The sequence below is a fragment of the Caloenas nicobarica genome, chromosome 6, assembly GCF_036013445.1.
Source record: "Caloenas nicobarica isolate bCalNic1 chromosome 6, bCalNic1.hap1, whole genome shotgun sequence".
In the NCBI taxonomy this organism is placed as follows: Eukaryota; Metazoa; Chordata; class Aves; order Columbiformes; family Columbidae; genus Caloenas; species Caloenas nicobarica.
Genome location: NC_088250.1, coordinates 40,542,220 through 40,568,341, shown reverse-complemented (window position 1 = coordinate 40,568,341; position 26,122 = coordinate 40,542,220). Strand labels below are relative to the sequence as shown.

General features: G+C 39.9%; 2 protein-coding genes across 4 annotated transcripts in view; one reads left to right on the top strand and one right to left on the bottom strand.

The window, feature by feature from the left end:
- NEB (nebulin) overlaps positions 1–4,309 on the top strand; it is a 117,162-nt gene extending 112,853 nt beyond the window's left edge. The window contains exons 146-153 of the mRNA XM_065637779.1: positions 498–590; positions 868–960; positions 1,393–1,500; positions 1,771–1,954; positions 2,430–2,522; positions 2,866–3,015; positions 3,137–3,246; positions 3,436–4,309. Of these exons, the coding sequence (XP_065493851.1) occupies positions 498–590; positions 868–960; positions 1,393–1,500; positions 1,771–1,954; positions 2,430–2,522; positions 2,866–3,015; positions 3,137–3,246; positions 3,436–3,609 (1,005 nt within the window). The 3' untranslated portion in view covers positions 3,610–4,309. The remainder of the gene's footprint in view (positions 1–497; positions 591–867; positions 961–1,392; positions 1,501–1,770; positions 1,955–2,429; positions 2,523–2,865; positions 3,016–3,136; positions 3,247–3,435) is intronic.
- The window catches only part of RIF1 (replication timing regulatory factor 1), a 32,039-nt gene continuing 10,074 nt past the window's right edge, over positions 4,158–26,122 (bottom strand). The window contains exons 10-36 of one of the 3 annotated variants that reach the window (XM_065637776.1): positions 25,954–26,074; positions 24,797–24,970; positions 24,429–24,539; positions 24,120–24,182; positions 23,122–23,222; positions 22,615–22,701; positions 20,914–20,987; positions 20,622–20,802; positions 19,526–19,633; positions 19,148–19,297; positions 17,693–17,792; positions 16,315–16,579; positions 15,905–15,947; positions 15,375–15,577; positions 15,068–15,167; positions 14,556–14,699; positions 13,949–14,091; positions 13,060–13,149; positions 12,919–12,973; positions 9,112–11,835; positions 8,454–8,594; positions 8,105–8,182; positions 7,897–8,012; positions 7,062–7,215; positions 6,684–6,792; positions 5,573–5,810; positions 4,158–5,335 (exon numbers count right to left, since the gene is read on the bottom strand). In XM_065637776.1, coding sequence (XP_065493848.1) covers positions 5,590–5,810; positions 6,684–6,792; positions 7,062–7,215; positions 7,897–8,012; positions 8,105–8,182; positions 8,454–8,594; positions 9,112–11,835; positions 12,919–12,973; positions 13,060–13,149; positions 13,949–14,091; positions 14,556–14,699; positions 15,068–15,167; positions 15,375–15,577; positions 15,905–15,947; positions 16,315–16,579; positions 17,693–17,792; positions 19,148–19,297; positions 19,526–19,633; positions 20,622–20,802; positions 20,914–20,987; positions 22,615–22,701; positions 23,122–23,222; positions 24,120–24,182; positions 24,429–24,539; positions 24,797–24,970; positions 25,954–26,074 — 5,856 coding nt within the window. In that variant the 3' untranslated portion in view covers positions 4,158–5,335; positions 5,573–5,589. Of the gene's footprint in view, positions 5,811–6,683; positions 6,793–7,061; positions 7,216–7,896; positions 8,013–8,104; positions 8,183–8,453; positions 8,595–9,111; positions 11,836–12,918; positions 12,974–13,059; positions 13,150–13,948; positions 14,092–14,555; positions 14,700–15,067; positions 15,168–15,374; positions 15,578–15,904; positions 15,948–16,314; positions 16,580–17,692; positions 17,793–19,147; positions 19,298–19,525; positions 19,634–20,621; positions 20,803–20,913; positions 20,988–22,614; positions 22,702–23,121; positions 23,223–24,119; positions 24,183–24,428; positions 24,540–24,796; positions 24,971–25,953; positions 26,075–26,122 lie in introns of all 3 variants that reach the window. The other 2 variants (XM_065637775.1, XM_065637777.1) reach the window with 2 other exon arrangements.

Genomic DNA, 26,122 nt, shown 5'->3' with positions numbered 1-26,122 from the left:
GCAGTGCTGCCTCCGTAACCAGTCATGACTCCTAAAACCAATTTATAACCAAGTAATAGTTTGTGCTCAAACCCTTTTGATTTTGAGGGTTTTTTAAGATAGGGGACACGTGTTTTGTACCCACAGGTGTTGTACAAAGAACATTTGGGGCGAGCAACGCCCACCCCCGTCACTCCAGAGCTGGAGCGAGCCAAGCGCAGCCAGGAGCACATTAGCTCGGTATTGTCTGCAGGAACTAAAGGGGATATCATAGAGCTTTTTTTTTTTAAATAACTTACATCTGCCTGGTCTTAACCCTCTAATTTTTTTTCTCTCAAACATGGAAAGTTATCTCTTAAAATTACAATACTTACAAGATTTTTTTTGTTGATTAACTTTTTAATGCTATTTTTCTGCTGCCTTTTTTTTTCCTTTCCTAACGGATGGTGTTCGCTCTAAACACAGTAACGGGACAGTTCGGGGTTGGTTTGTGACTCTGAGCTCCCCTGTGACTGTAGGTTGGCTACAGAGAAGGTTTAGGGAAGGCGACTCCCACCCCCGTCACCCCCGACATGGAGAGAGTCAAACGCAACCAGGAGAACATCAGCTCGGTACTGGAAGAAGAGACAACCACCTCATGTGAAAAATAACCGTTCCCAACAAAAACTCCACTTCTAATTTAGCCTTATTTTCGCACTTTTCTTAATTTTTGCTTATTTTTCCTTTTAATTTTTACCTTTTCCTCTAGCAAATAACTCTTTAAATGCTTTATTTCCCAAGATCTTTTCTCCCCCACAGTGATGACTGTGCTTAAACAATAACACCATTTACAGCCCGAGCTGTGACCGATTCCGCTCCGATTGCTGAATCCCTCTTTGTGCACCCCAGGTTTTGTACAAGGAGCAGCTGGCGAAGGGAACCCCGACCCCCCTGACGCCCGAGATGGAGAGAGCAAAACGCAACCAAGAAAACATCAGCTCGGTACGTTCTGTTCAGCCAATAAAGAAAAAATACTTTAAAAAGGAACATTTCCTTACTCAAATTAACAGTGCGGGTGTTAACATAACTACCTGGCTACCTAGTTTGGAAGGATGAAGTAGCCATACCAGAATCAAATCCTTTAATACTTGCTTTTTACTTTCTGCTGCAATTGAGTATTTCTGTGTAATTAACTGCTTTAGTTTGTTTTTTGTTTTGTTTTCTTAAAAAACAACAGTTGAATTTCAAATAACATACTTTGCCTTCATGTCTCTTGCAAATGTCTTCTGGTTCTACTGCTCTTATGCTTTATGACATATAAACTGACCGTTCTTCAGTTCTGGTGTATTTTGTGTGAGATTTCTGCCATTCAGCTCATTCCTCACGCTGCAGAAGTTTCGTGCCCTGCGCTCATTCGATTTTCTCATCTGGCAGGTTCTTTATTCAGACAGTTTCCGAAAACAAGTCCAAGGCAAAGCTGCGTATGTGCTGGATACACCCGAAATGCGCCGGGTGCGAGAGACGCAGAAACACATCTCGACAGTAAGAGCATTTCTATATGTATTTTTAAGTTGGAAAGTGATTTAAATAGAAACCTTTTTGCTGAGACATTCTAGGGGTGGGAGCTCAAGGAGAATGTACATGATATATTGAGGTTTTTTTACCCAAATTCTTAAATGTGAAAGGCAAGCGCGATTGCAGGAAATCTTGTTGTTCTTTGGAGAAAGCAGAACTCAGACAGCAGGGAGGTAAGCAAAAATAAAAACCATTCATCCGAGCTACAGAGAACAGACATTTCATTTTAAATTGCAGGTGAAATACCATGAAGATTTTGAGAAGACCAAAGGTAGCTTCACACCTGTAGTCACTGACCCCATTACAGAACGCGTGAAGAAGAACATGCAGGATTTCAGCGACATCAGCTACAGGGGGATTCAGCGGCGCGTGGTGGAGATGGAGCGCAAGCGCGTGGACCAGGATCAGGAGAACCTCACAGGTGAGCAGAACATGTTATAGATTTTATAATGACCCCAGTACTTCATTTAGACAAATCACAAGTGGACCTGGATGAGTTGTATTTATGCTCAGCCATATCAATTCAAATTTATCATCACTTGGAGATGATGTTTTTATCAAAACCCTTTTTGAAAATATACTCTTAGAGTAGCTGGAAATCACATGGTCTGCCTTTCCATTCTGCCCAACTTTATAATATAATGCTCAGTTTACATTTCTTGTATTTTTAACTTCATCTCTATGCATACTAGAGAAACACCTTAGCTCACTTGATGTAGATTAAATATAAGGAAAAAAAGAGCCAAATCTGTGCTAAAGATTAAACACAAATGTGTGAAATAGAGCTTGCCCTTTGCTGATAGGTTTTTACTCCTATTCAGGACAGATGTGCTGCTCAGTCTCCAAAAGCTGCTTGAGCTACAGCTTCTTCTTAACAAATGCGGTTTCTCTTCCAGGTCTCCGTGTGTGGCGCACGAATCCCGGGTCAGTCTTTGACTACGACCCAGCAGAAGACAACATCCAGTCCAGGAGCTTGCACATGATCTCGGGTTTGTTCCACAGTCGGTTCTCTTTGTGCAAAACGGGTTTGATCCTTGTGCAAATCCACTGGGTACCACTGACCCTGCAAATACCACTGAGTAACCATAAAAACAAACTGTGATTAATTGACTGGGTTTTTTTCTCTATTAACTTTGTAAAATACAGTAACCAATTCTGCTTCACATGCACGCGGCCTGGGGCCAGTTGTCTACTATGAGCACAACTGCTACAGGTTTGGGAACAGAAGTGGGTAGTTTGGGTATTTTTACAGAATATGTGCACGCACAAATCTGTACATGTATATACACACATATATGTATCTAGACAGGTATTTTTTCTGTCTCCGTGCAGTGCAGGCCCAGCGGCGCAGCCGGGAGCACTCCCGCTCTGCCAGCGCCTTGAGCATCAGCGGTGGCGACGAGAAATCTGAGCCCTCGGATGGCGTGGATCAGCACCTGTCCTACTACAGCAACGGCGGCTTCTTTGCCACAACCACAACAGGTAGGAGAACGAAACCGGGATCCTTGTGACCTATGCCATGGTCTTTATTCAGAGCAGCTCTAATGTTAACTCTATTGTCAACTCCGTGATAAAAAATACAAAATCTATTTTCCTTTTGTAGTGGGCTACAAACACGCTAAAACCATTGAGTTACCACAACAGCGGTCGTCCTCGGTTGCCACCCAGCAAACAACGGTTTCATCGGTTCCTTCTCACCCCTCGACTGCTGGTGTAAGTACCACTCAGCAGTCGTGTTAAGACAGATGTGCTCAACGTTGCTGCAGGAGTTAATTTGGCTAATTACCAGTCTCCAATATCTAATGCTCCTTCCTGTTAATCCAGGATTGGGTTGGTAATGTGCGTACACACAGGCTTCTGTTCTCCTGGTTTCTTTACCCCCTCCTTTCTTAAAACCAACAGAAGACGTACCGGGCCATGTACGACTACACGGCGGCTGACGCTGATGAGGTTTCCTTCAAAGACGGTGACACGATTGTCAACGTCCAGGCCATCGACGAGGGCTGGATGTACGGGACGGTGCAGAGAACTGGCAAGACAGGGATGCTGCCCGCCAACTACGTCGAAGCCGTCTAACACAACGCTGCCATGAAGCCCGTCCGCATGGCAAGACACGGCCCTTCCCACCACGTAAGCCTTAGAAAAGCGTTCATAACATTTTTTTCCAAAGTGCCTTATTGTCTCCCATGTTGATGGTGCCTTATGAACCACGAGGTGAAGAAAAAAAAAGTAAAAAACCCAAGTAATTGCAGAGAAAAATCCTCTTGAAACACCCTTTCCAAACATTTTTGAAAACTACTGGTAAAAACACTACTAGGCTTTGCTCATGAGAACCGTATTCCTTCTAATGTCAAAAAAAAAAAAAAATTTAAACATTGCCTGGACTTTCAAACATTTCACCATCACATACCAGTGCAAGATTTAACTCTGCTTGGCCTGCACGCCAGTTCAGTGTCTCTGAAATTCTATACCTGTACTTCAGACTAAGACTACCAACTATTACTTTATTAATTCTCCCATAAAGAGAATATTTTTCTGGGCTATTCTAAAATGTTTGAATGTATTCATTTCTTTTCCATATAAGCAACATTTAACCATAGTATCTCAAACCAACTTTTAGCTGAGGGGGAAACCAAACCAAAGCAACCCCCAAACCAAAAGCCACTCGTCCTGCTTGCTGAGCTCTTCTGCACGTGATTTTCATGCAACTGTTCTGGGGTCTAATCTGTTATTACTTGTAAATTAGTGACTAAATAAAGTTAATGGTTCTGCAGTATGTTTGATGTCATCACTCAGGCTGAAGAGCAGGAATCAATCTCACAACAAACTGGTTTGGTTCAGAAAATGGTATTAGGAACATCCTTATCTGTGCAGGTCACTGGATACGAGAGCTGAACAACCTTATGGAGGCAGATTTGCAACCAAAATAACATTTTCCTGTTCATTTTTGTCAGGAGATGCATGAACAGGGCAAAGGCTATAGAAAGGTACTACCCCATCCTTGCGGACCGTCCACCGTCCCTCCAACCCTGGGAATCCAGAGCATTGCTGAGGGAGGGGGAAAAAAAAAAAACCACCCCAAACTACACCAGCATTAACAAATTTGAGAACTAGTTGCTGTTTTATTTGCCCATGTGTAAGTTAGTTCTAAAACCACCTGCAGCGATTCCTGTCAATAAATGTCCATTTTGGTAGCTACAGTACAATATATACACATTAGATTTCCAGAGTAAAACTCGAGAACTCTCTTTGAAGGTCTCTGAGAAGCAGCAATGCATTCCATGCAATTAAAACTCAAAAATCATAAATTATTAACCAACATTTGCCATCGTTATGTCTGTACATAATATACAAAGAGCTCTTGTCAAATTCATTCATTTCCCCACGGAAATAAGTCTTTTCCCCACAAGGAGAACTACTGCAAATGAAGAACACGGGAAAAAAGCCTGAGAAGTTTTGCAAAGTCTTTCTCCTGTGAGGGTACGTTGCTTTATCAGCTTCTTGGTGCGATTCTTACAAAAATACATGCAAAAATAGATGTCATCCAGCTGTCGAATACCATTAAGGACTTAGGCAGAGCTTACCTCAGCGTGAACCACCGCTGCGCAGAGTCACCGGCTGTCGGAGCTTCAGCAGCTCCAAAGAACAACCTGGACAGGGCTGGGAGATCCATCTCTTACCACATCGCAAGAGCTGGCAGCAGTAAGAACACTTCAGATTTCAAAAAATAATTTACCTACTCTGTTGGTTTGGTTTGACAGTCTTTGCTATTGCACAACTTTATCAAGTTTTCTTTCACTACCTGAAAGAAATATGCATAGCAATACAAACACCTCTCATAGGGAATAATTCATCCCACAAATTAGAACAACAACAAAAAAACCTAACAAACCCCGAGAAAATAACCAATCATGATACATTTTGCTCATATAGGTATTTAAAAAATCTTCTATAGTACTAAATGCACAGTTTAAGGAATAATTCACCCAGTGAAAAAAGCAGGTTTTGGGGAAAATGGTTGTAACAAAATCCTCCTTACTTAGAAATGATAAGCAACTAATCGGAACTTTCGCGGGGCGGCGATTTCCAGCGGGACTGCAGGTTTTTCATGATACAGTTCGTCATGGCGACGAGTTTTTCCTGCATCTCGAACAGTTGGCTCCCCGAATAGATGTGAAGGTCTGCGGAGCTGAGCTGAGTGAGCAGCGTGTCCAGCTGGCCCGGCAGGTCCGCACGGGGCTGCGCACCCGCCATCAAAACAACCGGTTCCATCAAATCTGCAAAGAAGGGAAGCGGGACAGTGCAGGCTGCGTGGGTGGATTTCAGACTAAGAATTAGGTGGTAGCACCATGTTACGGCTGCTTCTATAGAGAATAACAAATTCAAGCAGCCTTCATGGTATCGCTTCCACACAACGTGAGCGCTTCTGCTCAAGACAGCGTTCAAAACCGTGCTCCCCTTCTTTATGGTGATTTTCATTATATTTGATCATGATCGTACAATAAAACTAAGGACAGACATGCAGTTATTTGATCCTACTCAGATACTGCCACTGTCTTTCCAGACCTGTTATCCCAAAGTCCAACTTTGGGCAGCTGAAGTTACCCCCAAGTTAGTTTTTTCTCATTAACCAAATGCTTCAAGTATCTTGTAGGAAGAAAAAATTCCTCTGTTTGAGCTGTCAGCCCAAACTCCCCAAATGCACAGAATTCCAATAAAAATCTAGGCAGCCAAAGCCAAAAGAGGTATCCAGGGAACTGTCCCCTCCTGTCCCACCCCCACAGGATGCGGCACCACTTAATCATCTCCCTTCGTCTTGCTTGATTCTGCACCCAGAGCCACAGCAATTACCCAGAATTAAACAGCTCAGGAGACCCACCCGGCTGAGATTCAGATAATTAAATTTACATTGAGCCCGGCCTAACTTGTGCTTCCAGCTCCTTTAGGGAAAGAAAACCAGCATCTTTCTCTCAAAATATGGAACAAGTTTTAAAAAGCCATTGCTAAGGGCTGCATAAAGAGGGTAACGATCACCCACTTTTGTGCTAATATTGGCAATTAACACCCTCTCAAAACCAAGTGTTTCCCCTAGGAGAGACTGAAAGCATCAAATACCGCAGAATCCGAGGCAAAAAGCTGGCAATAGGTACCTGTTGCAAGTTTTTCTTCATCTACAGAAAGAGGTTTCTCCTCTACATTATTTACGGGCTTTTCTGCATCTTCAAGCACTGCTATTTCCTCAAATCCTCGGGATTTTACCTGGAGATTTTTTGGGAGAGAACAAGAGATGCGTTTTCGGAGGGAACAAAAAAAAAAAAGATTACGTGTAAATACAATAATTACTCCCATTAATAATATTGTAACCAAGTCATCTGTGCCTTGAATTGCCACATTACTTTGACAGGCAGAGATTACATTTTCAAGTGCTATTTCTAATGGGAGAAAAAAAAATACATTATTCCTCATGCTGGATGTTAGCCATTCATTAGGCTAATATTGGCTTTTTGGGTACAAAAATTAAACTTTACCTGTTGCTCGTGATATCCTCTAAGAGCTTTTTTGACATTGGAAACTTTCGGAGAGGGGATGGGAAGAGTTTTGATTTCTGATGCTGTCAAAGCGCTCAGATCACCCACTGTCTTGATGTTCTTTGCTCGAATGAGCTGCCCGAGGCCTCTGGCGCTGCAGCAGGGGAGGAAAACGTGGTTTATTATCCAGACTCATGTTCTTTCTGCCTGGCACGGTGGAGCAGAAAGAAACCTTACATGAATGTAATCCACATGCATGTAAGTGAAGGAAAAACCAAAATGCATATGATGTTCTATGCACAGCTTTTGCAGTAATTATTTGTAATGTGGGTGGAAAGAAAAGGAGCCGAGTACACTAGAAATGGCAATTCTGAGCAGTTCCCACTGCACGTCTATAGTTTGTCATGACAAGTTATCAAAATTCAGATCAGAAACCAAACTAGCTGAGCGCCTGGCCTTTGTACTTTCGAAATGTAGGGGGGGTTTTGATTTCCCTGCCCCCTCCCCCGCCCCCCCCAAATCCCACTTTGCCTTCAATACACAGAAAGCTCCAACTGTTCACAAAGGTCAGTCTGCTCTGCCCCATGGAACGGAGAAAACTCCCTGTGCTCCTGGGGTGCAAAGCTTTGCAGAGTCTTACAAACAAGGCAACTTGCATAATTCCAAAATAGTTCATTCTCTCACCCACCAAACCAACCTCCCTCCTTTTAAAAGAATTTTGGGAATAAACCGTCTCAAAGTCATCTCATTTCGCATCAGAAAATTTGGGTTTGTAGGGTCAGTAAGAATTCAGTTTCTCTTAGAAGATCATCTTCAAAAGCAACGATCCACTCACCATATGTTTGATGTGATCTGGGGTAAAATGACATCGATGGGCGCTTTGCAGCTGGCCAGGGCCGGGTACACGCACTCTGTGGGGCACGGCAGCGACTCCTTCGCCATTTCCGTGATCTTGAATCATACAGAAAAATTATTAAACAAACTATCACACAACTGAATACAGGAAAAAATAGAAGAGATACATGAAGCAAAGCACTTCTTACTAAACACTTCTTTGAGCTCTTAAATTTAGGGTTACGAGATCCTGGGGACAGAAATCCTTTGGTTGGAGTGGTAATATGCTGGATAGAAAAAGAGGAAAAAATATCTCTCAGGATGGTAGGAATTCAGTCAGCGGTAAGATTCTACCTAGATCTCAAAGCGCATTTGTCTTCAGAGTAACAGAATGAGCCTGGCTAAAGCACTTACACCTACTCCTCACACTGATTCTCTGCCCTTACAAATACTTACACCACTACAAGTGACTACAGACTTACACTACAGCAACATTACCTACAATAAATGAGAAACGCGTGCACTTACAACATACAGAATATACGTAACAGAATTTACCTTCGCCTGAACATTAGATAAAATTTTAAGACTTCGTGAAGACGGTGAAGAGGAATGAGATCTAACAACAGGACTTCTCCTGTCTATGTCATCGGCCAGTCCTTCTTGATAAATGGGGTTTGCAAAAGAGACTCGGCGAATCTGGTTTTAAAGAGAAGTAGTTTTTATAGCATGAACTCAAAGCACCACACTCTGGTGAATTAAGTCTGAGGAGACGAAATAGCTCAGTTTGAAATGAAGTCATTCAAGTTCTTGAGTGACACAGATGACACACAAAGATAGAGACTGTGACTTCCTTATTGCCAAAGGTGGCATTAAATGCATTTTACAAAAGGCTGCTCAAAATGCAGCGTCAGATGCCGGCTCTGCGTATAGCGGTTCTGCAGCAGCACTCACTGCACCGCAGCCAGGCCAGACTTCAGCAACTCCATTTCAAAAATAAAACTCCGCAGCCTGAGCGCCGGTAACACAAACCTGTCAGTGCTTGTACATTCCAAACAGAAACCTGCAAGTCTTCAGCTTTTCTGCATCAGATCATTTACAGTGAAAAAATACACGCAATAATTCAACATATCTGACACTCACGACACTACAGTTACACATCCCCGTTACAAACCGAATGACCCGCGACTATCACAGAATGAATCGCATCACGTACCTTATTGGCAGGTGACAGGGAATCATCATCTTGGTTTCTTTTTATGCCTCTCTTTAAAATACTGGTAGACGGAGAAGCTGAAGGTGACCACGTGCAGCGTGCCTGCATGCTGTTAGGGCTCTCGTTAGCTAATGCTGAAGAATTGTGATCTTCTGGCTTCTGAGGCGAATCCACACTGTTATTTTCCACTGCATCTTCTTCATCTAAGGTCGCGTTTTCAGGCACTATAATTTCAGTTTCCACTAATTCCTCCTTCATCTCTTTATCTTGAATAATGCAAGTTTCTCTTGCATCTTCTTCTTTATCATCCTGAATGCTTTCTAGCTCATTCATCTGTTTTGTCTCGGGTTTGCTAACAACAATCAGCGCCTCAGGTGTCTCCTCCTGTTGTCCATTCTGACTTACTTCTTCCTCCTCTGCAGCTGCCGGTTCTTCGCTTTGATCCCCTGCAGCCAGGCTGTCACCAGCCTCCTCCGAAACACCCCCCGACAGAGATTGCTCCGTTGGGTCACTCTGATCAGCAGGTTCTTCCATCTCCACTACAGAGTCCGTCATTTCACCTGCTATACACTCCGGATTAGTGAGATCCTGCTGCACTACAACGCTGTTTCCTTGCAGATTATCCTCAGATAGTCGCTCTCTTTCCAAGTTACATGTGCCAGGTTCCTTAGGAGGATGCAGCGGAGTGCTCATGGCACAGGGTGCCATGGACAAGCTCTCAAAGTCTGAGGTACCAGACACCTCGGGGGTATTTACAGGTGTCTGAACCAGGGTGGCTGGGGGCTCGTTCTGTTCATGAGTGCTCTCCAGTTTTGATTCAGTCAATGATGCTACTTCCTGCTTTGGCTTTTTAAAACAGCAATCACAGTTCTTTGGTTTTTTCAACCTTTTGCTTCTTTTGTGCTGACAGTCTGGTGTTTGCAAAGAGGAAAGATCACCACCTGAAGTGTTTGCTACCAGTACTTTCTCAGGCAGAACAGTTGGACAAGAGTCTTCCGGCTTTACTTGCTTCTCAACGCATTTATTTTCCTCTCCTGCTTTCAAATCTTGATCGGATACAGAGGGGCTGGTGAACGACTCCATCAGCATATCGCTCTTCTCTTCCACATTCACATTCTGTGCAGGAGGTGAACTCCCGGAGCTGGCAGGTCCCAGGGTTTGGCTGGTACCTGTCGGCGTTACTTGGGGTTTCAGGTCAGACGCTTCAGCTGTCACTGCAGCGTCTGTGCCGACTTCACAGCTGAGCTCACCTTGATTAGTTTCCAACAGATTCTTAGTTTCACTTCCTTGGAAAGACACCTCATGGCTGTGGCTTCCTGGCTGGACATCTTTCAATTTCCCTTCAGGGCAATCCCCTCTGTTTTTCACTTTTGCAGATCTTTTCTTCCTTGTGCTTTCTTCCTTGGTCTCAGAGCCATCAGCCTCCGAGTTTTCTATGCTGGCAAGCAACCCTTGGGAAGCTCTTCGCGTGTGGTATCGGGGCCGTTCAACCTTCTTCTGACCTCCTGTCTTCGAGGTACAGTCTTGCCCTTCCATGTCGGTCTTCACATTATCTCCTGACCTCCTGGCACTTTTGTTCGCTTCCTCATCAAGGCCCCTGGAAGCAGGAGGCTCCTTTGAGCCCAACTCCTCCGCAGCAGTGCTCTCCGGTAGGTCGCTTTCTTTTTCATTTGTATTTTCTGTAGTTTTCCCAGAAACTGCTTTCTGCTTTTGGGATCCATCATCTTTAGCCTGCTGCACCTTCTTTTGCCCAGATTTTTCATCTTCTTTACGCCTCTTTTGGTGGTCATCTTCCTTATCTTGGCTACCTGTCGTACTTTCTACAGCTTCTGCCCGTCGCCTTGAAGAACGTCTGAGTATTTTCGGATTAGGAGACACGTGTGGCACCTGACTATCATCACCTGCTACCTGGTCTGGTGACGCAGTTGTCTCCGGGGGTGTGTTTTCTTTAGAATCTGTATCTAATGCCTGGACCTCTTCTCTTTCTTTTTTAGTATCTACTTCTGTAGAATGGGGAGCTTGGGACTGAGGAAGGAGAACGTGTTCCATGTCTTCTGCAGTAGAAGACAGCTCAGGACTATCTTCCACACTGCTGGAAGCAAAAGCCTCTTGTGAGCTCTTCTCTTGTTCTGACCTCAGGAACGGCTTGGACGGCTTTTTTCCTTGGTGCTCCATTTTACTCTGCCTGCGAGTCAGCCTCCGTATTGCAGAAAATATTTGTTCAGGCTCAGATTTCAAAGGCTTTTTATTTTCTCCAGATTTTTCTGGTGTAGCACCAGTCCTGCACACCTTTGTACTTTCCTGTTTGTCCGTCGCAGAAGCGCTTGCAGACATCTCCGATAAACTGTTTAACGGTGAAAGGCTGAAGGGTCTGTTCTCCGAACTACTGAATTTCTCCAAAGTGATAAAAGATTGCCGCCGGCTCACGGGCTGTGGTGTTCCAGAAATCACATCACTTGAGGCTGAACTGCTGCTGACGTTTGAAGTGTTTTCGTTCCCTCCTGACGGCTCCTTTGAAGCCGTTTCCACAGGACTTTTCTCTAGTTCCTCTCTGACTGACGGCTCCTCCAGAATCGTTTCAGCCGCGTCCCTTTTTGACTGTCCCTCGCTGTGTGATGCTGAGCTCTCCGCTGGGTCACTAACAGACACCTTTTCCTCACAGGCATCATTCTCCACAGGATTACCCGACTCACTGGTGCACCCTTCACTCTCTGCATTTTCTTCCTGTCCCAAAAAATATGAACAAAGTATTCGAGTTTTGCTGTGAATGTAATATAAAAACCAGCTCCGGTGAAACAGAAAACAAAACACCCACCCGGTTTTTCAAACCACCCTTCCTTCAAATTGTTTTATTATTTGTCCTTCGGTAGTTAAAAAACCAAAGGTGTGGGTTTTTTTAAAAGCCATTCAATCTCAAACCACAAAGAACTGCAAAAACATTTAAAGTTCTCCATGAGATATTAACACACCTACTACTAAAACAGTTTTGACGAAAATCTCCTGTACTTTACCTACAGTTTGTTCAGCACCACAGCTGATCAAGCTGGCTGTTTAGCCAACTCCTCTCCAAAAATTAATAAATCTATATTTAGGATTTACAACTTTTTTTTTTTCTTTCCAAAATCTACTATTTAATCCCCACCTCAAGCCCTTACAGTTTTATCCAAAAGCAGTTCAGAATGTGGAAACATAGCTAAGCTGTTTAAAAACATGGTCCACCACAATAATATAGGGGAAAAAAAGCTTTTAAAAATGTCACTTTCACTTTAAAAAGTGAAAACAGTTCCAGAAAAGCACTATACATACCAAATGCATTTGTTATGGCATAGAAGTCAGTGTTCTGATACTTAACATTGAGCAGGGCAATTAAACAATTCTTAGAAGAGCTATGGCTTTCAGGGATTTTTCCCCATAAAATATTAGTGGTAGCACATACGACAGATCCGCAAGTCCCTGTAACACCTGTAGCTGTGTAACAAAACCTAAATACATCGACACTAAAACTAATCATAGAAATCTTCCCATTTTGAAATTAAGTCAAAATGCAGACGATTGGCGCTTTCTAGTTTAAATTACGCAACATGAACACAGCACAAAGGACGGGACTCAAATCCGGGATGAGGATGAAATACAAACCAAACTCCTCTTCCTGAAGAGTTTCCAAATCCATTTTAAAACGACATCACAACCAGTAATCAAGGAGTTTTGCCACTAATTATCAGAGCTAATATGACTAATATGAAGAAAACATCACTAGTACGGTTATAATTCTGGTATCTTAATTACCATGAGACAATGAGAAATTACCTGAGGCTTGTTTTTAGTATCTTCTTTTTCATTTTCTATTAAAGGTGACTTTTCCCTAAAATACAAGTTAGTTAAATTAGAAGTGCAGCAGAACGGGGGACACCTTTAATGTCTGTATTGGCCAGAAGGATTTTTACTTACAGAGAATCCTCCTGGCTTTGAGTATACTGAGAAAATAAGGTAGTGTCTTGCGATGCGTCCAAATTGTTGTACATAGCAGGAATATCAGCTCTGAAACAAACCCAGAAATGGCAAGTCAGACTCTTTAAAAACAAATTATAAAAGAAGGATGGGGTAGTGTAACGTGTTCACAACATGAGAGCAGATACTCATCAGGGCAGCACGTACCCAGTGTCAGGGATTGTGTGACCACACACCCCACTACCTGTTCTGGGCAGAAAAAATACAATATTGGACCTGGCTGCTACAACCTCACCCCACCTGACACAAATTTTACTTACGCCATGTTTTTGTGAACAGCTCTGGTAGCTGCCCACGTACAGAAAACACTCTAGGTATTTAATTATCTCGCAGAAAAATAGGATAATTGTCTCACAGAAAAAATAATAAATAAAAATAAGATTCCCTTGCAATTCAGATGAGTCTTAGGAATATCCCGACTTCTGATACGCTGCTGACATTAGGACTTCTCTTCAAATTTAGAAGTCTTTCCTTCAGATCAGCTAAGAAAATTCTTTCATTTCAATGATTTAAGAACATTTCTGGCTTCTGTCCTACTCTGCAACTAGAGTCATGAAGTAAGAAATATAAACTCCAAATTGTCAAACTCTAAACGGATAACAGACAGTAATATTTAATCAAAATAGGAAATGCAGATCAGAGATTATTTTGGCTGCTTTAAAATAGTAAAGCAAAGAACTTAATTAGCTTTAAACTTCATAATTTGCATGGAAGCATAAGACTTAATTACCTACAATAGCCTGAGATACAGGAACTGAAGTTATGTCAATTTGACATACTCAGTGTAATGACATCTCACATTAAGTTTAAAACAGAATAAATGACAGACCTCTTTGACTTAAGCACTTCTTTTTGATGTTCTGTCAATACTCTTGCTTTTGTTTCTGGAGGAATAAACACAAAATCAACAGATTTCTCCTCTTCCAAAAGTATCTCACTTTTAGTCTTCGAAGATGAAAATTCTAGTTTCAACTACAGAAAACAAACAAACAAAAAACCAACACAACAACTGGATTAGAAACAAAATAGAGGAATTGAAAATGTTTTCAGAGGTCAGGTATGACCATCCTAAATGGGACAGCTCTCAGCTACAGTTCTTTCAGCACATTAATTGGCACAAACCCCTCAGATTTTCTTCAGGAGTGATTTTTTTTCCCCCATCACTACCACCCAGATGAGATTCTGCAACCGTCCTCCATGCCCTGAAGCAGCCGCCTCCCTTGATCCCTCCGTAACCTCAGCAATTTGTAACTTAGCAGAGAATTTTAACAGGAAAATGTAACTTAAGTGTGCTATACAGCATCAGTTTGATAGAAAAATACTTCAGCATCACAAAATTCAGTAAGTTTCCCTGAGAATTTACAGCATTGCACTAGATGTTCTGCTGCAGAACGTGACAGATTTGATTCTATCACCCCGATCTGTGAACACTTTACCTTTGCAGGCGTTACTTGCACGTTACTGGACTTGTCTTTTCCTTCATTTTTCAGTTCACTCGTCTGCGCCAACATAGAGTCTCGTTTTTGACCCAATTTTACATCCATTCCACTTATCTTTGCATCCAGCTGTGAATTTTCCATCTATTCAAATAAAAATACACTAAATGCATTGTATGAAGAAACTCCAGGCTCACAAACCCACCCTGAGATGTATTAATTTCTACAACTAAACTGTTCCATACTCCTGTTTTCCTCTAAATTATATAGAGGACAACTTAAAAAAATTATTTCAAACAAGCTGGTAGAACCCAAAATTTAAAATGCAGAAAATGTAAAGAACCAGCTCAGTCTTTTGAAAGTGTTTACCCAACCTGGTTTATTGTTCCAAACATGAAGCAAGCGCAGACCAATCACAATAAAAATTAAAATTGACCTTCCCGCTACCTCCTGAACAATTCCCATTAGCTTATACACAATGAAGCACCCACTGGGGTCAACAAAACACTTACTGCATCAGAGAACGGGCCACTGCATTCTTCAGCTACCTCGATGCTTTCAAAACCAGGCAGCAAGAGTGGAATTTTCTTTTTGGCTTGGCTTAACACAGATCTGCTCAACAAATAAGAATTTTAAATTAACGGCAATGGGGAAGGTACGTGACAAGACTAGCAGATATTAATATTCATAATTAATATCGCTGCTTCCACAAAAAGCAGAATATAAATGGTAACCAGAACAATACCAATTCATTTGTACATAACGCAAGATCTCTTCCTTTAAAAAAACATAAATACATATGATAAAAATCTCTCTTACTTTAAGTCCTTGGGGTACGTTAGCGCCGTGGCCTTGGCGAAGGTGGCGTTCCAGAAGTGCGCGCACTGGGTGCGGATGGATTTGCTCCGGTGCTGGAACAGGACGCAGAGCAGTGGGCAGAGCTGCTCCAGCAGGTCGCTGTCGTACGCGCCCGCGCAGTGACACTGCACACACAGCAGAATCTCGGCCAGCAGCTTTTCAAGCTCAAAGAGGGAAGAAGCAATAGGTTTTAAAAATTTAATTATTGCATATATTCACTGTTTAAAAGTTTAGTACATTACTTAAAGCATTATCATCCCATATAATAGTATAGCCTGGATAAACAAGTTTAAATGCCATGCCACATGAAAGGTCTAATAGCGGAACTTAGCAGTCCTCCCTTAGTTCCCATTTTAGTAAAAAGTTGTTTAAAAATTAAATGCCTACTTTCATTACATTTCTTAATTATTTTTTTTAGAATATGGGATGAACAGTAAACCCCTAGTGTCACACATTTCCCCAAACCCCAGCTATTTCCCTAGCAAATTTACCTTGTTGTTAAGATGACTATATACTTTAGATACATCAGCAAGCCTGCCAAAACAAACAAAAAAGTTATATTTTGCTGTCTCTTTTATCCCAAGCGTAAGAATTAAACACACATACTCAAGCACTGCATATTAGTTTTAGTACACAACTTGATGAAATAATGTTGTGAAACTGGCTTCCCACTGGGGGATTAAAAAATTTCCCAATGTAAATAGTTTTAAGTAAGCTCATCCTTTAACCCCCACTTATGCCCGTATGCTAAATTTAAGAGAAACTAATGGAAAGATTGGTAGGAATTAGTAAAAAACTTAAAGAGTTTTGTGTGAAGTAACTACTAACTGCCGCCTTTCCGTTTCACCAATGTGCAGCAATACAACTAATCCAGTTTTTCAACCATTCTTAAAATACTCACTTTGTTTTTTCATAAAATACTGCCAGGGGTTTGGAAAAAATTGCAAACATAGTCGCAATCACTGAAGGCAATGAAACGTGGCTGATGATGTTGTGGAGAACAGCAATAATTGAAGGACCAACAGAGACCAATGTTTCTGAACAGATTTCTTTGGAACTGAACACATGGAAAGAGTTTAGTAACATCACCAGGAGTTTAAACAGAGAGGCAAGCTTTCCAAGGGGTTCCTTTTTCTTCTTAGACCAATCTGTAGGTGTCTGTGGAGCTAAGATTTAAAAAATAAAAAAAAATAGGAATTTCTTTTTCCCCTTTCTAACCAACGTGCATTACAACAAAATACATCTGAACTTTCTGTCTACATGAGAAACAGAACTTTGATTCCCAAACTATATCTACAGAGAAGTAGTTTAAAACCAGACCTCACAGAAGACAGATATTTTTAATGCATGATTTTATCAGACCACTACAGATACGATTCCTGTTCCTCCTATTGATATTCTGGTTGGTCATACAATGACTATGCTTTTATTATAAATATCTTTAATGCCTACTTGCAAAAGGACAGCGACTACTCTAGAGATACCAGCTGATACACATCAAATCTGGAGGAGGGGAGGAAGAAGGAAGAGGAAGTATCAAGTTTTATTAGTTAATTTAAGAGAAGTTTCAATCATGTTTTCCCTCCTCAACATTTCATTCTTTCAGCAGTCCAGCACAATGTCTTACTATTTTAACAAATTCATATGGGGCAGAGAAATTATAAAAAACTTCGTTTTGTAAATAATTTCTTCAGCTTTAATAGTTGTAAGTGGGACTAGGAGACAAAAAAAAAAGAACATTTTACATACAATGACCTTTTGTATTCTGTTAAACTTATTCTTGACTGTTCTATGCAAAGCAGTTCCAGGAGCAGTGACCTTTCAAATGTGATGTTAACAGTTTATCATCGGTATTAAGCAGGTATTATATAATTAGACTGCAGATTATGATCAAGTGTTACTGCTTCGGATTACACCTGAACAAAGCAAAAGCAGCAGATTTCACATGCAAAAATGAAATCGTAGCCAAAATAAATACAACTTCAGAAACCAGCAGTATTTTACGGTGAACTGAAAAGCAAAGTGGTCTCAACGTTTCTATGGATTTCAGATGTGTTTTGCCAGGCTATGCAATAACTACTCAACTGCTCAACAAATAGAAGAGATCTGATACTCAAATAGGTATTTTTTTTGTCAGTCCCTTTGGTGCTTAGACAGTATGTACAGCACATCCAGACCACTGATACCCTACAGTCATCACTTCTGCAGCTACAACTCTAATTTTCAACCAGCTCTGGAAGAAAGATATAGAAAACTCCAATACTCAAGTATGTTCTTACATTTATTTTTTGGCTGATATTTAGTGCCATACGGTGCAAAGTTGATGCAATCGACCATAATGGATAGAATGTGGGTGAGCCCATCCATCATCGAAAACATCTGAGGAGGAAACAAAAGTCAGCAAAAGAGCAACAGTGACAGACAAATACATGTTGGCCATTCAGGACAACAATACGAACAGCTTTTAAATTTAAAAGTGGATTAAGTTTTCTGCATTATCATGTAAGATTCCATTTTAAAACATGCATATTTACACAAGCTGAAGACTGAGTCTTCCCGTTCTATAGAAATAAGACATAAGCATATGTACAATCTAAAGCAGAACAGTAACAGGCAGCCCTAAGGTGGTGCTAGATTTAAGGACATGCATCAAAAGTTTTAAGGTTCAGGGTCCTGGCTGTTTACTTAAGTTCAGTTACTGTACAGAGCCCAAATTGCAGAATAAAATCACTGCAGGCCCAACAATAAGGTTGTCACTAACATTCAGGAAGGATGACCAGTCAAGCTTTTTTTTTCCCCAATCCATCACAAATCCTTCTAAATTGAAAAGCCATTGCTTTTAAAAGGAACATTGATACTGTGTGACAAAAAACCAGTTTAGTTTCAACATAACTTGCATACCAAAGCTCTAAATTGTTTAAGTTTGGCTTGCTTAATAATTATTCATTTTCGAAACCTGAGGTTTATCATCAGGACACAGCAGCATCCAAGGGAAGTTACAACAATGTAATCCTCCAAATTCCATGTTTTCAAATTCCATTTTTCTTTCTCCTCTCATCTGTTTCTTATTTGTTCCTTTCATTGTAGTTTTTCAACAGACAGTCACTTTCAAAGCACGGAGGATTTGATGTTCCCAAGCTAATGTCCACTGGCACCTATAGACTCTACCTCCCCATGTTATGTGGGCTTGCAGACAGGCCAGACAGATAATGGAAAGACGACTTCTTTTATAAAGCTTTACAAGTCTTTATATTTTAGTGTACAAGGTTGATGGTACCAGGAATACAGCAAGTCATGCCCTCTGAATGCTACAGTGCTAATCATGTGTTACTCCTAGTGCTACTCCTTCCTAATCAAAACACCTGGTTTTGTGGTATTTGTTAATTCAACCTGAAATTACTTTATATATACACACATTTCAACCAGACAAATAATATTTACCATTATGATGACATTTACTAAACCATTATCACTTAAATAGTTAGAAAACAAATCCAAAGACTGCTTAACTATTTCAATATTTAAGCTTTACAGTTATTTTTACTTTTTTTTCCAATCCATTTCTAGACCAACTGCAACTCCTGTTAGTAAAAAGAACTTTGTCACAGTTTAAAGTCTCACTCCAAACACTCACGGAAAGTACTACATTAGAGTTTACAACAGATTCTTTTCTCTAATTTAAAATCTATCTGTTAAAGCGTTACTATAGTTCAACATCACAGGTTTATACTCACTACTGGAGTTTCACCTTCTAGCCCAGACAGGATTTTGGCACAAAGCTCTTCACAGCACAGGTTTTCTTCTGCTGTTGCAACCAAAGCAGCACAGCGAGCAAATGCCCTGTACAGGTCTGACCAAGTGCGCAACAAGGATTTCATAGTTGGCTTTAACAACGGAAAGAAAGAAAAAGGTTATTAATATCAACGTCTGTGCATAGATAGAAAAACTTGCTTTAAATTTTCTTCTGTCAAAACCTGTGCAACTCAAGAAAATCCAACCCTGGAGCAGTGGGGTCCAGTGTACACACATACCGGTAACAAACTCTATTCTGAGATTATAAGTTTTCATAAAACCCACATTCTTTCTAATCAACCTGATGCATTCGCTGTTACCTGTGGGAATTCCTGCACAGGGAAGATGTGTGATACTGGTAGCAACAATGCACTATAAACAGCGTTGAAGTTGTGTTCCAGTGCATCACCCTGATTTACTTCATTAGTCTGCAACAAGAAAATTTTCCAATTAAGGAAATGCAAAATTTAGATGACAAATAAGGCTGTTGTAAATACATTTATTTGGGACATAAAAATCTGTGCAACTTAAATTCCCAGTGGCATTTTGAAACTAGCTATTCTTGGTTCTTTCAAGAGTTCAAGTTGATCCTACTATTTAAAGGGATAAAAAGCAGTTTCTAAATTAAAAAATTATTTCATTCCAAGAATAAAAACAATCAGAAAATGTCTTATGTATTTTTTATTGATTTCAGTTGCAGTAGGTGATGACGGCAACCTTGTAAAGCACCTGGAACTATTCATAAATTCCAAGATTTTTAGGTCTAATGACTACCTGAGGATTAGTTCAACTCCTATGTTACAGTCAACATACTTCTAGTAAGTAAATTGCAGAACTTGTTGAATATTACACTTAATATAGCTTTCATTAGGGATGCCAATCAAGAAGTCTAACATTAGTGAAAAACACTGTTCTAATTACATCCCAAACATCACAACTTGGTATTTATTATATTTTCACATAAAGCAAACAAGTATTTAAAAGCTAACAGCTCCTGGATGGCAAGTTTCCATCCTTTGTAGCAGCAAGACTGTGCCATGGAGTGAAGGCTTGAATCACATCTATAAACATGTTTGTAACCTTAAAAAAAGGAGAAAAACATTCCCAAGACTGTAGTGGGCACTGTACTTCAGAGTGATCATTCTTATTGACTGGAATCACTTTAAACCACACTTTGGATCACTACTCCACTACTGCCCTTCATCCTACCTCACCACACATGTTCAAACTCCAGTTAGAGACTTTCTTTAAAAAAAATATGCTGCACGTGTTCTAGTTTCACAGATACTGACAAGGCTTATGCAATTTTACTGTCACTCCAAGACATGTAATTCCTAAAAATACATTAAAAGATCAGCACAAAGTTTTCCTGTGTTTTTTTGGCAGGGGAAAATGGGGAACAAAAACCCACTATACCCGATTAATCCATTCAGTTAGCGGATTAACGACAATACTCCACATTCTCCAAAGATGCTCCTTATTTTCCACTTGCTTTGCACTCTGATTAATAATGCAGATCACAGATTCACTGAAAGCCAGTGGAGATGTAGGCCCAGATAAAACATAAGCCACGAGCGTTTCTAGAATTACAAAGAACCTAAGGAAGAAAGTTCAATAGTCAAGATACATTTTTCAGCTGAAATGACAAAAAACTTCTATAAAGTCTGAAACTATGGGAAGCTGGTTACAAACAAACACCACCACATACCTCTCATCTGTTACACAGTGTTCCAAGAGGTTATTATGGAAAGGCAGCTGAATTAAGAACAAAGCTGGTGTTCCCTTGTAAGAGAAATTCAAGAAGTCAAAACAAAATATACATTGATCAAATGAAATGGCTGCCTTACTTATGTGTGTATATATATATACACGTACTATATTTAACTCTAAGACAGAAATTTGTTATTAAAATTTGTCAAAAATTGTCAATTCTAACACTTCAAAATAAAAATGAGAGGGAAAGCTGGAAACTTCAGCTTCTGTTACATCCTGGTCCTTCAGCAAACACCAATTATACTATCGCTGAAGCCAAAAACTTTTCTGTTTAAAAGGCTGCAAGGTTTTTAGTACTTAGTCATTACTGCCTTGAAATTACATGCAACACAACCAGATAGGTGTATGTAATCAACGCATATTATGATACCTGGAACAAGACATTTACTTATTTCAAGGTTTCAGCAAGACATCTTTTGGACAACCTCTGTTAAAATCTATCACAAAGCACTTCAGGTTTGCTAATGTTAAAGTATTTATCAAAATGTGTTTAATACTTGCCAGTTAAAGCTTCACCCACCTCAATAAAGTTCTGATTCTTGTACCCGAGTCAGAAAAAGCCTTTAAATGTAAATAAACCACTCAAGGGAAAAAAAAGCTGGGAGGAATTTTGAGAGTGAGACTCTTCAGCCAGTTCTGGCACACACAGTTTTATATTACTCACTGAGCTGAAGCATTCACTTACTCTAGGTTTTCTCTCACAGATATCTGTCTGCTTTTTAAAGCCTCTAAATGAATTCCACACACTCTCTGGCTAACAGCGTAAACATTTAGTCACTTCCCTAGGCTAGAAACCTCTGTCTCCACTACCGCAAAATAAACAAGTTGCCCCCTACCTACTGGTGCAGGTAGAAGAGCTGATTGATCATCACCGAATTCCAGAAGTCTCTAAACAACCTCTTAAACTTTTAATAAATCTAAGTGGTAGCGTGCTCCTACTCAGGCTGCTCCACCCCAAACAAACAACAAGCACAAACATACACGCACACAAAATGTCATTTCAGCCTTTTCTGACCAGTTATTTTCTGGATTGCCATCACCGATTTCTCCCTTCCAAAGCAGCACACAGAGCACAGCACAGCGCTCTGGCTGGGGCTCTAGGCACTAGGACCAAAGCAGAGCAGAGTAGTTCTCACTACTGAGTTCCACCACTATTTAGGCAGTAGACTATGGCCCATAAGTTCAGGCTTTAGTTCACTATGATTTCTGAACTTTGTCTTAAATAATGCTGTCTAGCATGATATTCTCTGCTTTGCTCTCTAGCTTTCTTTAAAGCACTTCACTGACTTCAGAACATTTCCCCAAAACATCAGTTTTCAGTATATAATTAGTCCTACACAGTTTGACTATGCAGTCTCCTCACAAAGTGTCTGCAACCTGTATTTTAAATCATGGCCTGAACATGAGAAATCCTCTTACAGCACTTTCAGCACATCCCTTTTTAGCTACAGACGATTAAATTACTCATCAAAAGCGAGGGCTGCAACGACATCTGCACTCTGGAACGCAGAATAATATGGTTTTCTGAAAGATCTGGATCTCAAACTTACGAAGTGCTCTATATGTCTGTGCAGATATGACATCCTCATACATTTCACTATAAATAAAGACAGTTCTGGAATGAAGTCAGACTTACATTTAAAAGATCCATATCAGCAACCTGATAAGCTGGTGATCCCAATACTTTTGGAGGCAACTCCTTAACAGTAATATCAATGAGGGACTAAAATTGGGGAAAAAGAAAAAACATTTTTTTTCATGAGGACTTGAATATTTTAAGTAACACCACAAATAAAAGCAAAACTGTAACAATTGCTTCCCCTTAGTAAAAATAATTTTTAAAAAACCCCCACACCATTGTGAAAGCAACTGTCCTTTGAAGCAGAAGGTTCTGGTAGGAGGACCACATACCCAATTCTGTGAATGTTGCTGACAAATCTGAAAACCACTTTTAAAGAAAGGAACCCTTAATAACACTATGCCCTCTGATGAGAATTGCATAACTTACAGTTTATATCAAAAAAAGTTGTCTCTTTTGAAGAGACCATTCCGACAAATTAGATGCAAAAGGCTATCACGAATTAGAATCTAGACCATCAAAAACAAATAATATTTAAAAACCAGACAAACCCACCCAACTTACCAGTATTTTCTGCACAGGAAGAGAATTTGATCCAACAGTGTTTTTTAAGGCCTGGAGCAGCATAGTCAGTATTTCTGACCCTTGCTTTTCTTTCTTATTTCCTAGAATAAAGCATATTCACAGCTAGAGCAGAACAAAGTAACAGTCACCCTGACCACCACTTTAAACTTCAATATAACGCACTGTAAGATAAAAAAAAAAAACCACTGTGTATTTTTATAAGCATATACCAAACACTTAGTACAATCAGATATCAAGACTCTGAAAAACAGCATTACTGAAGCTGAAAAGTTTCAATAAGAAAACCCTAAGTTTTATTAGTAAAATGGAAACACCTTAGTATCATTAACGACCTCAACTTTGACATGCTAAAAAAGTTCATCCAAGCAATGCCACTTCATTTCTCCTGTGCTTTTCAGTCACATCTTTCAATATAAAAGACTTCGTTATTAAGAATATTGTGGACTTTCAAAGCCTTTACAGAGTAACAAACACTTTTGTAAAATAGGAAACAACTTACTTCTATACATCTGCAAAGACACTATACTATGAAATAAAATCTAAATAAAGAAAAAAGGTAGCCACAGGTACACAACAAAGACTTTACACTAATTTGAGTAATACACTAAATCTCTCAATTTCTCAATATCAAAGACTTGGGGTGGGGTTATTTTTTTGGGAAATGGAAAGATTTCTTCAGTAAGAAAAGCAGTTGAAGTGCTTTTGTCTGACACTGACAGGCAGCACACCTGCAGTCATACGCTGCCCTCACGCCTCACTGCTCAGACCAGGATGATTTTGTATGAGTCACACAAAGACGTGGGCATCATGAAAAATATCAGTTGTTGCTTCAAAAGCAGCTACTGATGATGCCTAAAACCAGGTTTTACCAGCAATGAAACAAATACTACTTAAGCTCTAGTCTAAAAAAAAAAAAAAAACAAACAAATCCAACTCTAACCGGTCAGCAATGACAATTAAAAAAATACACTTTTTACCTGATTCAATAGCTGTTTTTACATATCCATTTATGTCCTTCCATATAACATTCAGCGTACAATCTACAAGATAGCATAATATTTTTATTCAGTTTGTAATAAAAACAAACAAAATTGCAGTTAAAATACAACCTGAGTTAAACAGGATTTTGGTGTAAGCCAAAACTGATACAAACTTTCAATCCAAGGCAGAACCGTTTTATTTAATGTCAACACTGGAATGTTACAGAAAGTGGTTCTTTTTTCTTTGCTTTCCCTCCCCATTTTATTTTCCAGAAAAAAAATCACATTTCACTACTAAATTCTTACCAGGAACATCTTTTCCAATTGCAATGAAGCCATCCTGAACAGCGTTTATAAGCATGCTGGCGTGCTTACAAAAAAAAGAAGGGCTACTGATCAGTGGGTACTGGAGAGGCTCTAGGAGAACAGAAAAACACATTATGTAAATCTGTTATTTTGCAGCCTAAGCTGCAAAAAGCCTTAAAGCCTTAAAAATAATCAAGTATATATGTGTACTTACAGCATTTAACATAAAAATAACTCCTAATCTTAAAGATGACAAGTAACAGTTTAAAATGTTTAAGGCATTTCATGCTAACAGACATCTTTAAATCCAACAATATTTGCAATTTCAGATTACGCAAAAGTACTTCAAAAAAATATAACTCCTATACCTAAATTAAGTAAAAGTTTGTTTTGCTTAGCAAAATCTAAAACTTCTGGTCCCATCAAGAAGTGAAGCAGCATCTCAATTCCCAAAAGCTGAATGGAAGGAATCACCACCAGTCCTGCTGTACTAGAATTCAAGTTCATCCTCGGCGTGACTGGACTTGCAAACGGGTAAGGACCTAAGTGAGAGGAGAAAAATTACGTCATCCCATATTTCACCTGCAATCAAGTGAAAGTAAAGACCAAATAGACCAAAATCTGAAAGTTAACATGAAAAGAACCAGTCTTAGAATAGCTAAAACGGACCTCTAACAGGCAGACAGATCTCCAGCCTGCACTCCTATCAGTAGCGTTTAACATCTCAGTTTTAACTATGTATTTAAAAGTATAAATATCTTCCAAAAATTAGCAAAACTTTATTTTGGCAACAAAAGTCTCCCGGTTTACAGAGCAAGTTACCTGCTGTGCTACACACTAGTTATATAGTAACTCTATGGAAGAGTTTCTAATGGAAACGTTTACACTGAACACAACTTTAAGAGGTCTCATGTGCAAAAGCATTTTGACCCACCTCAGTTATGATCTCACAAGAGTGAGATGAACTTTATTTTTTTCTAGGACACCTCCACAGTATATCTGAGGCTTCCAACTACAGCGATCTATAATTACCCAAGCTGTGCATGCTAGGCTTTCCATACAGAAGAAAAATCAGCAGTTCCTTATCTCAGACATTTAGATGTAAAGATCAAGTAGGTGTGATTTTACATGTTACTTCAATGTCAACACTGGAATGTATTGAAAGTATTGAAATTATCAGTGTATTATGATCATTGGGTTACCATTCAGAGAGAAACTAAAAATGCTACAGAAATGAGAATGGCATATAAAAATAGCACATATATGAACACATGAAAAACTGAGTTTCAAATCAAAGCTCTCTTGCAAAAGAGAGCACAATTCAGGACACTGATTAGCACAATTCTGTAAACTCGAAACACTGACAACAGCCTAATTTTATCCAATGTAAATCACTACCTCTGAGCTCTCCAATGAACATTTTCAATAAGAATATATTGCAAATGAAAAAGCATAAACATGTTAAGCAGAACAGATGACCTGCTGCATCTAGAATATAGTTGGAGACAGGTTTGTAAGTTAATACCTGTTTTCGGGGCAGGAGTTGCCAAGGCTAAACTTTGGTTGGCTGGTGCACGTGTGGGAGTTCCTGGCAACGCAGCAGAAGAATCCAGAATTAAAGTACTTTGGATTAATGGTACACAAACCTGCAAAGATAGCAAACCTCAGTGAAAATAGGTACGACACGAACAAGC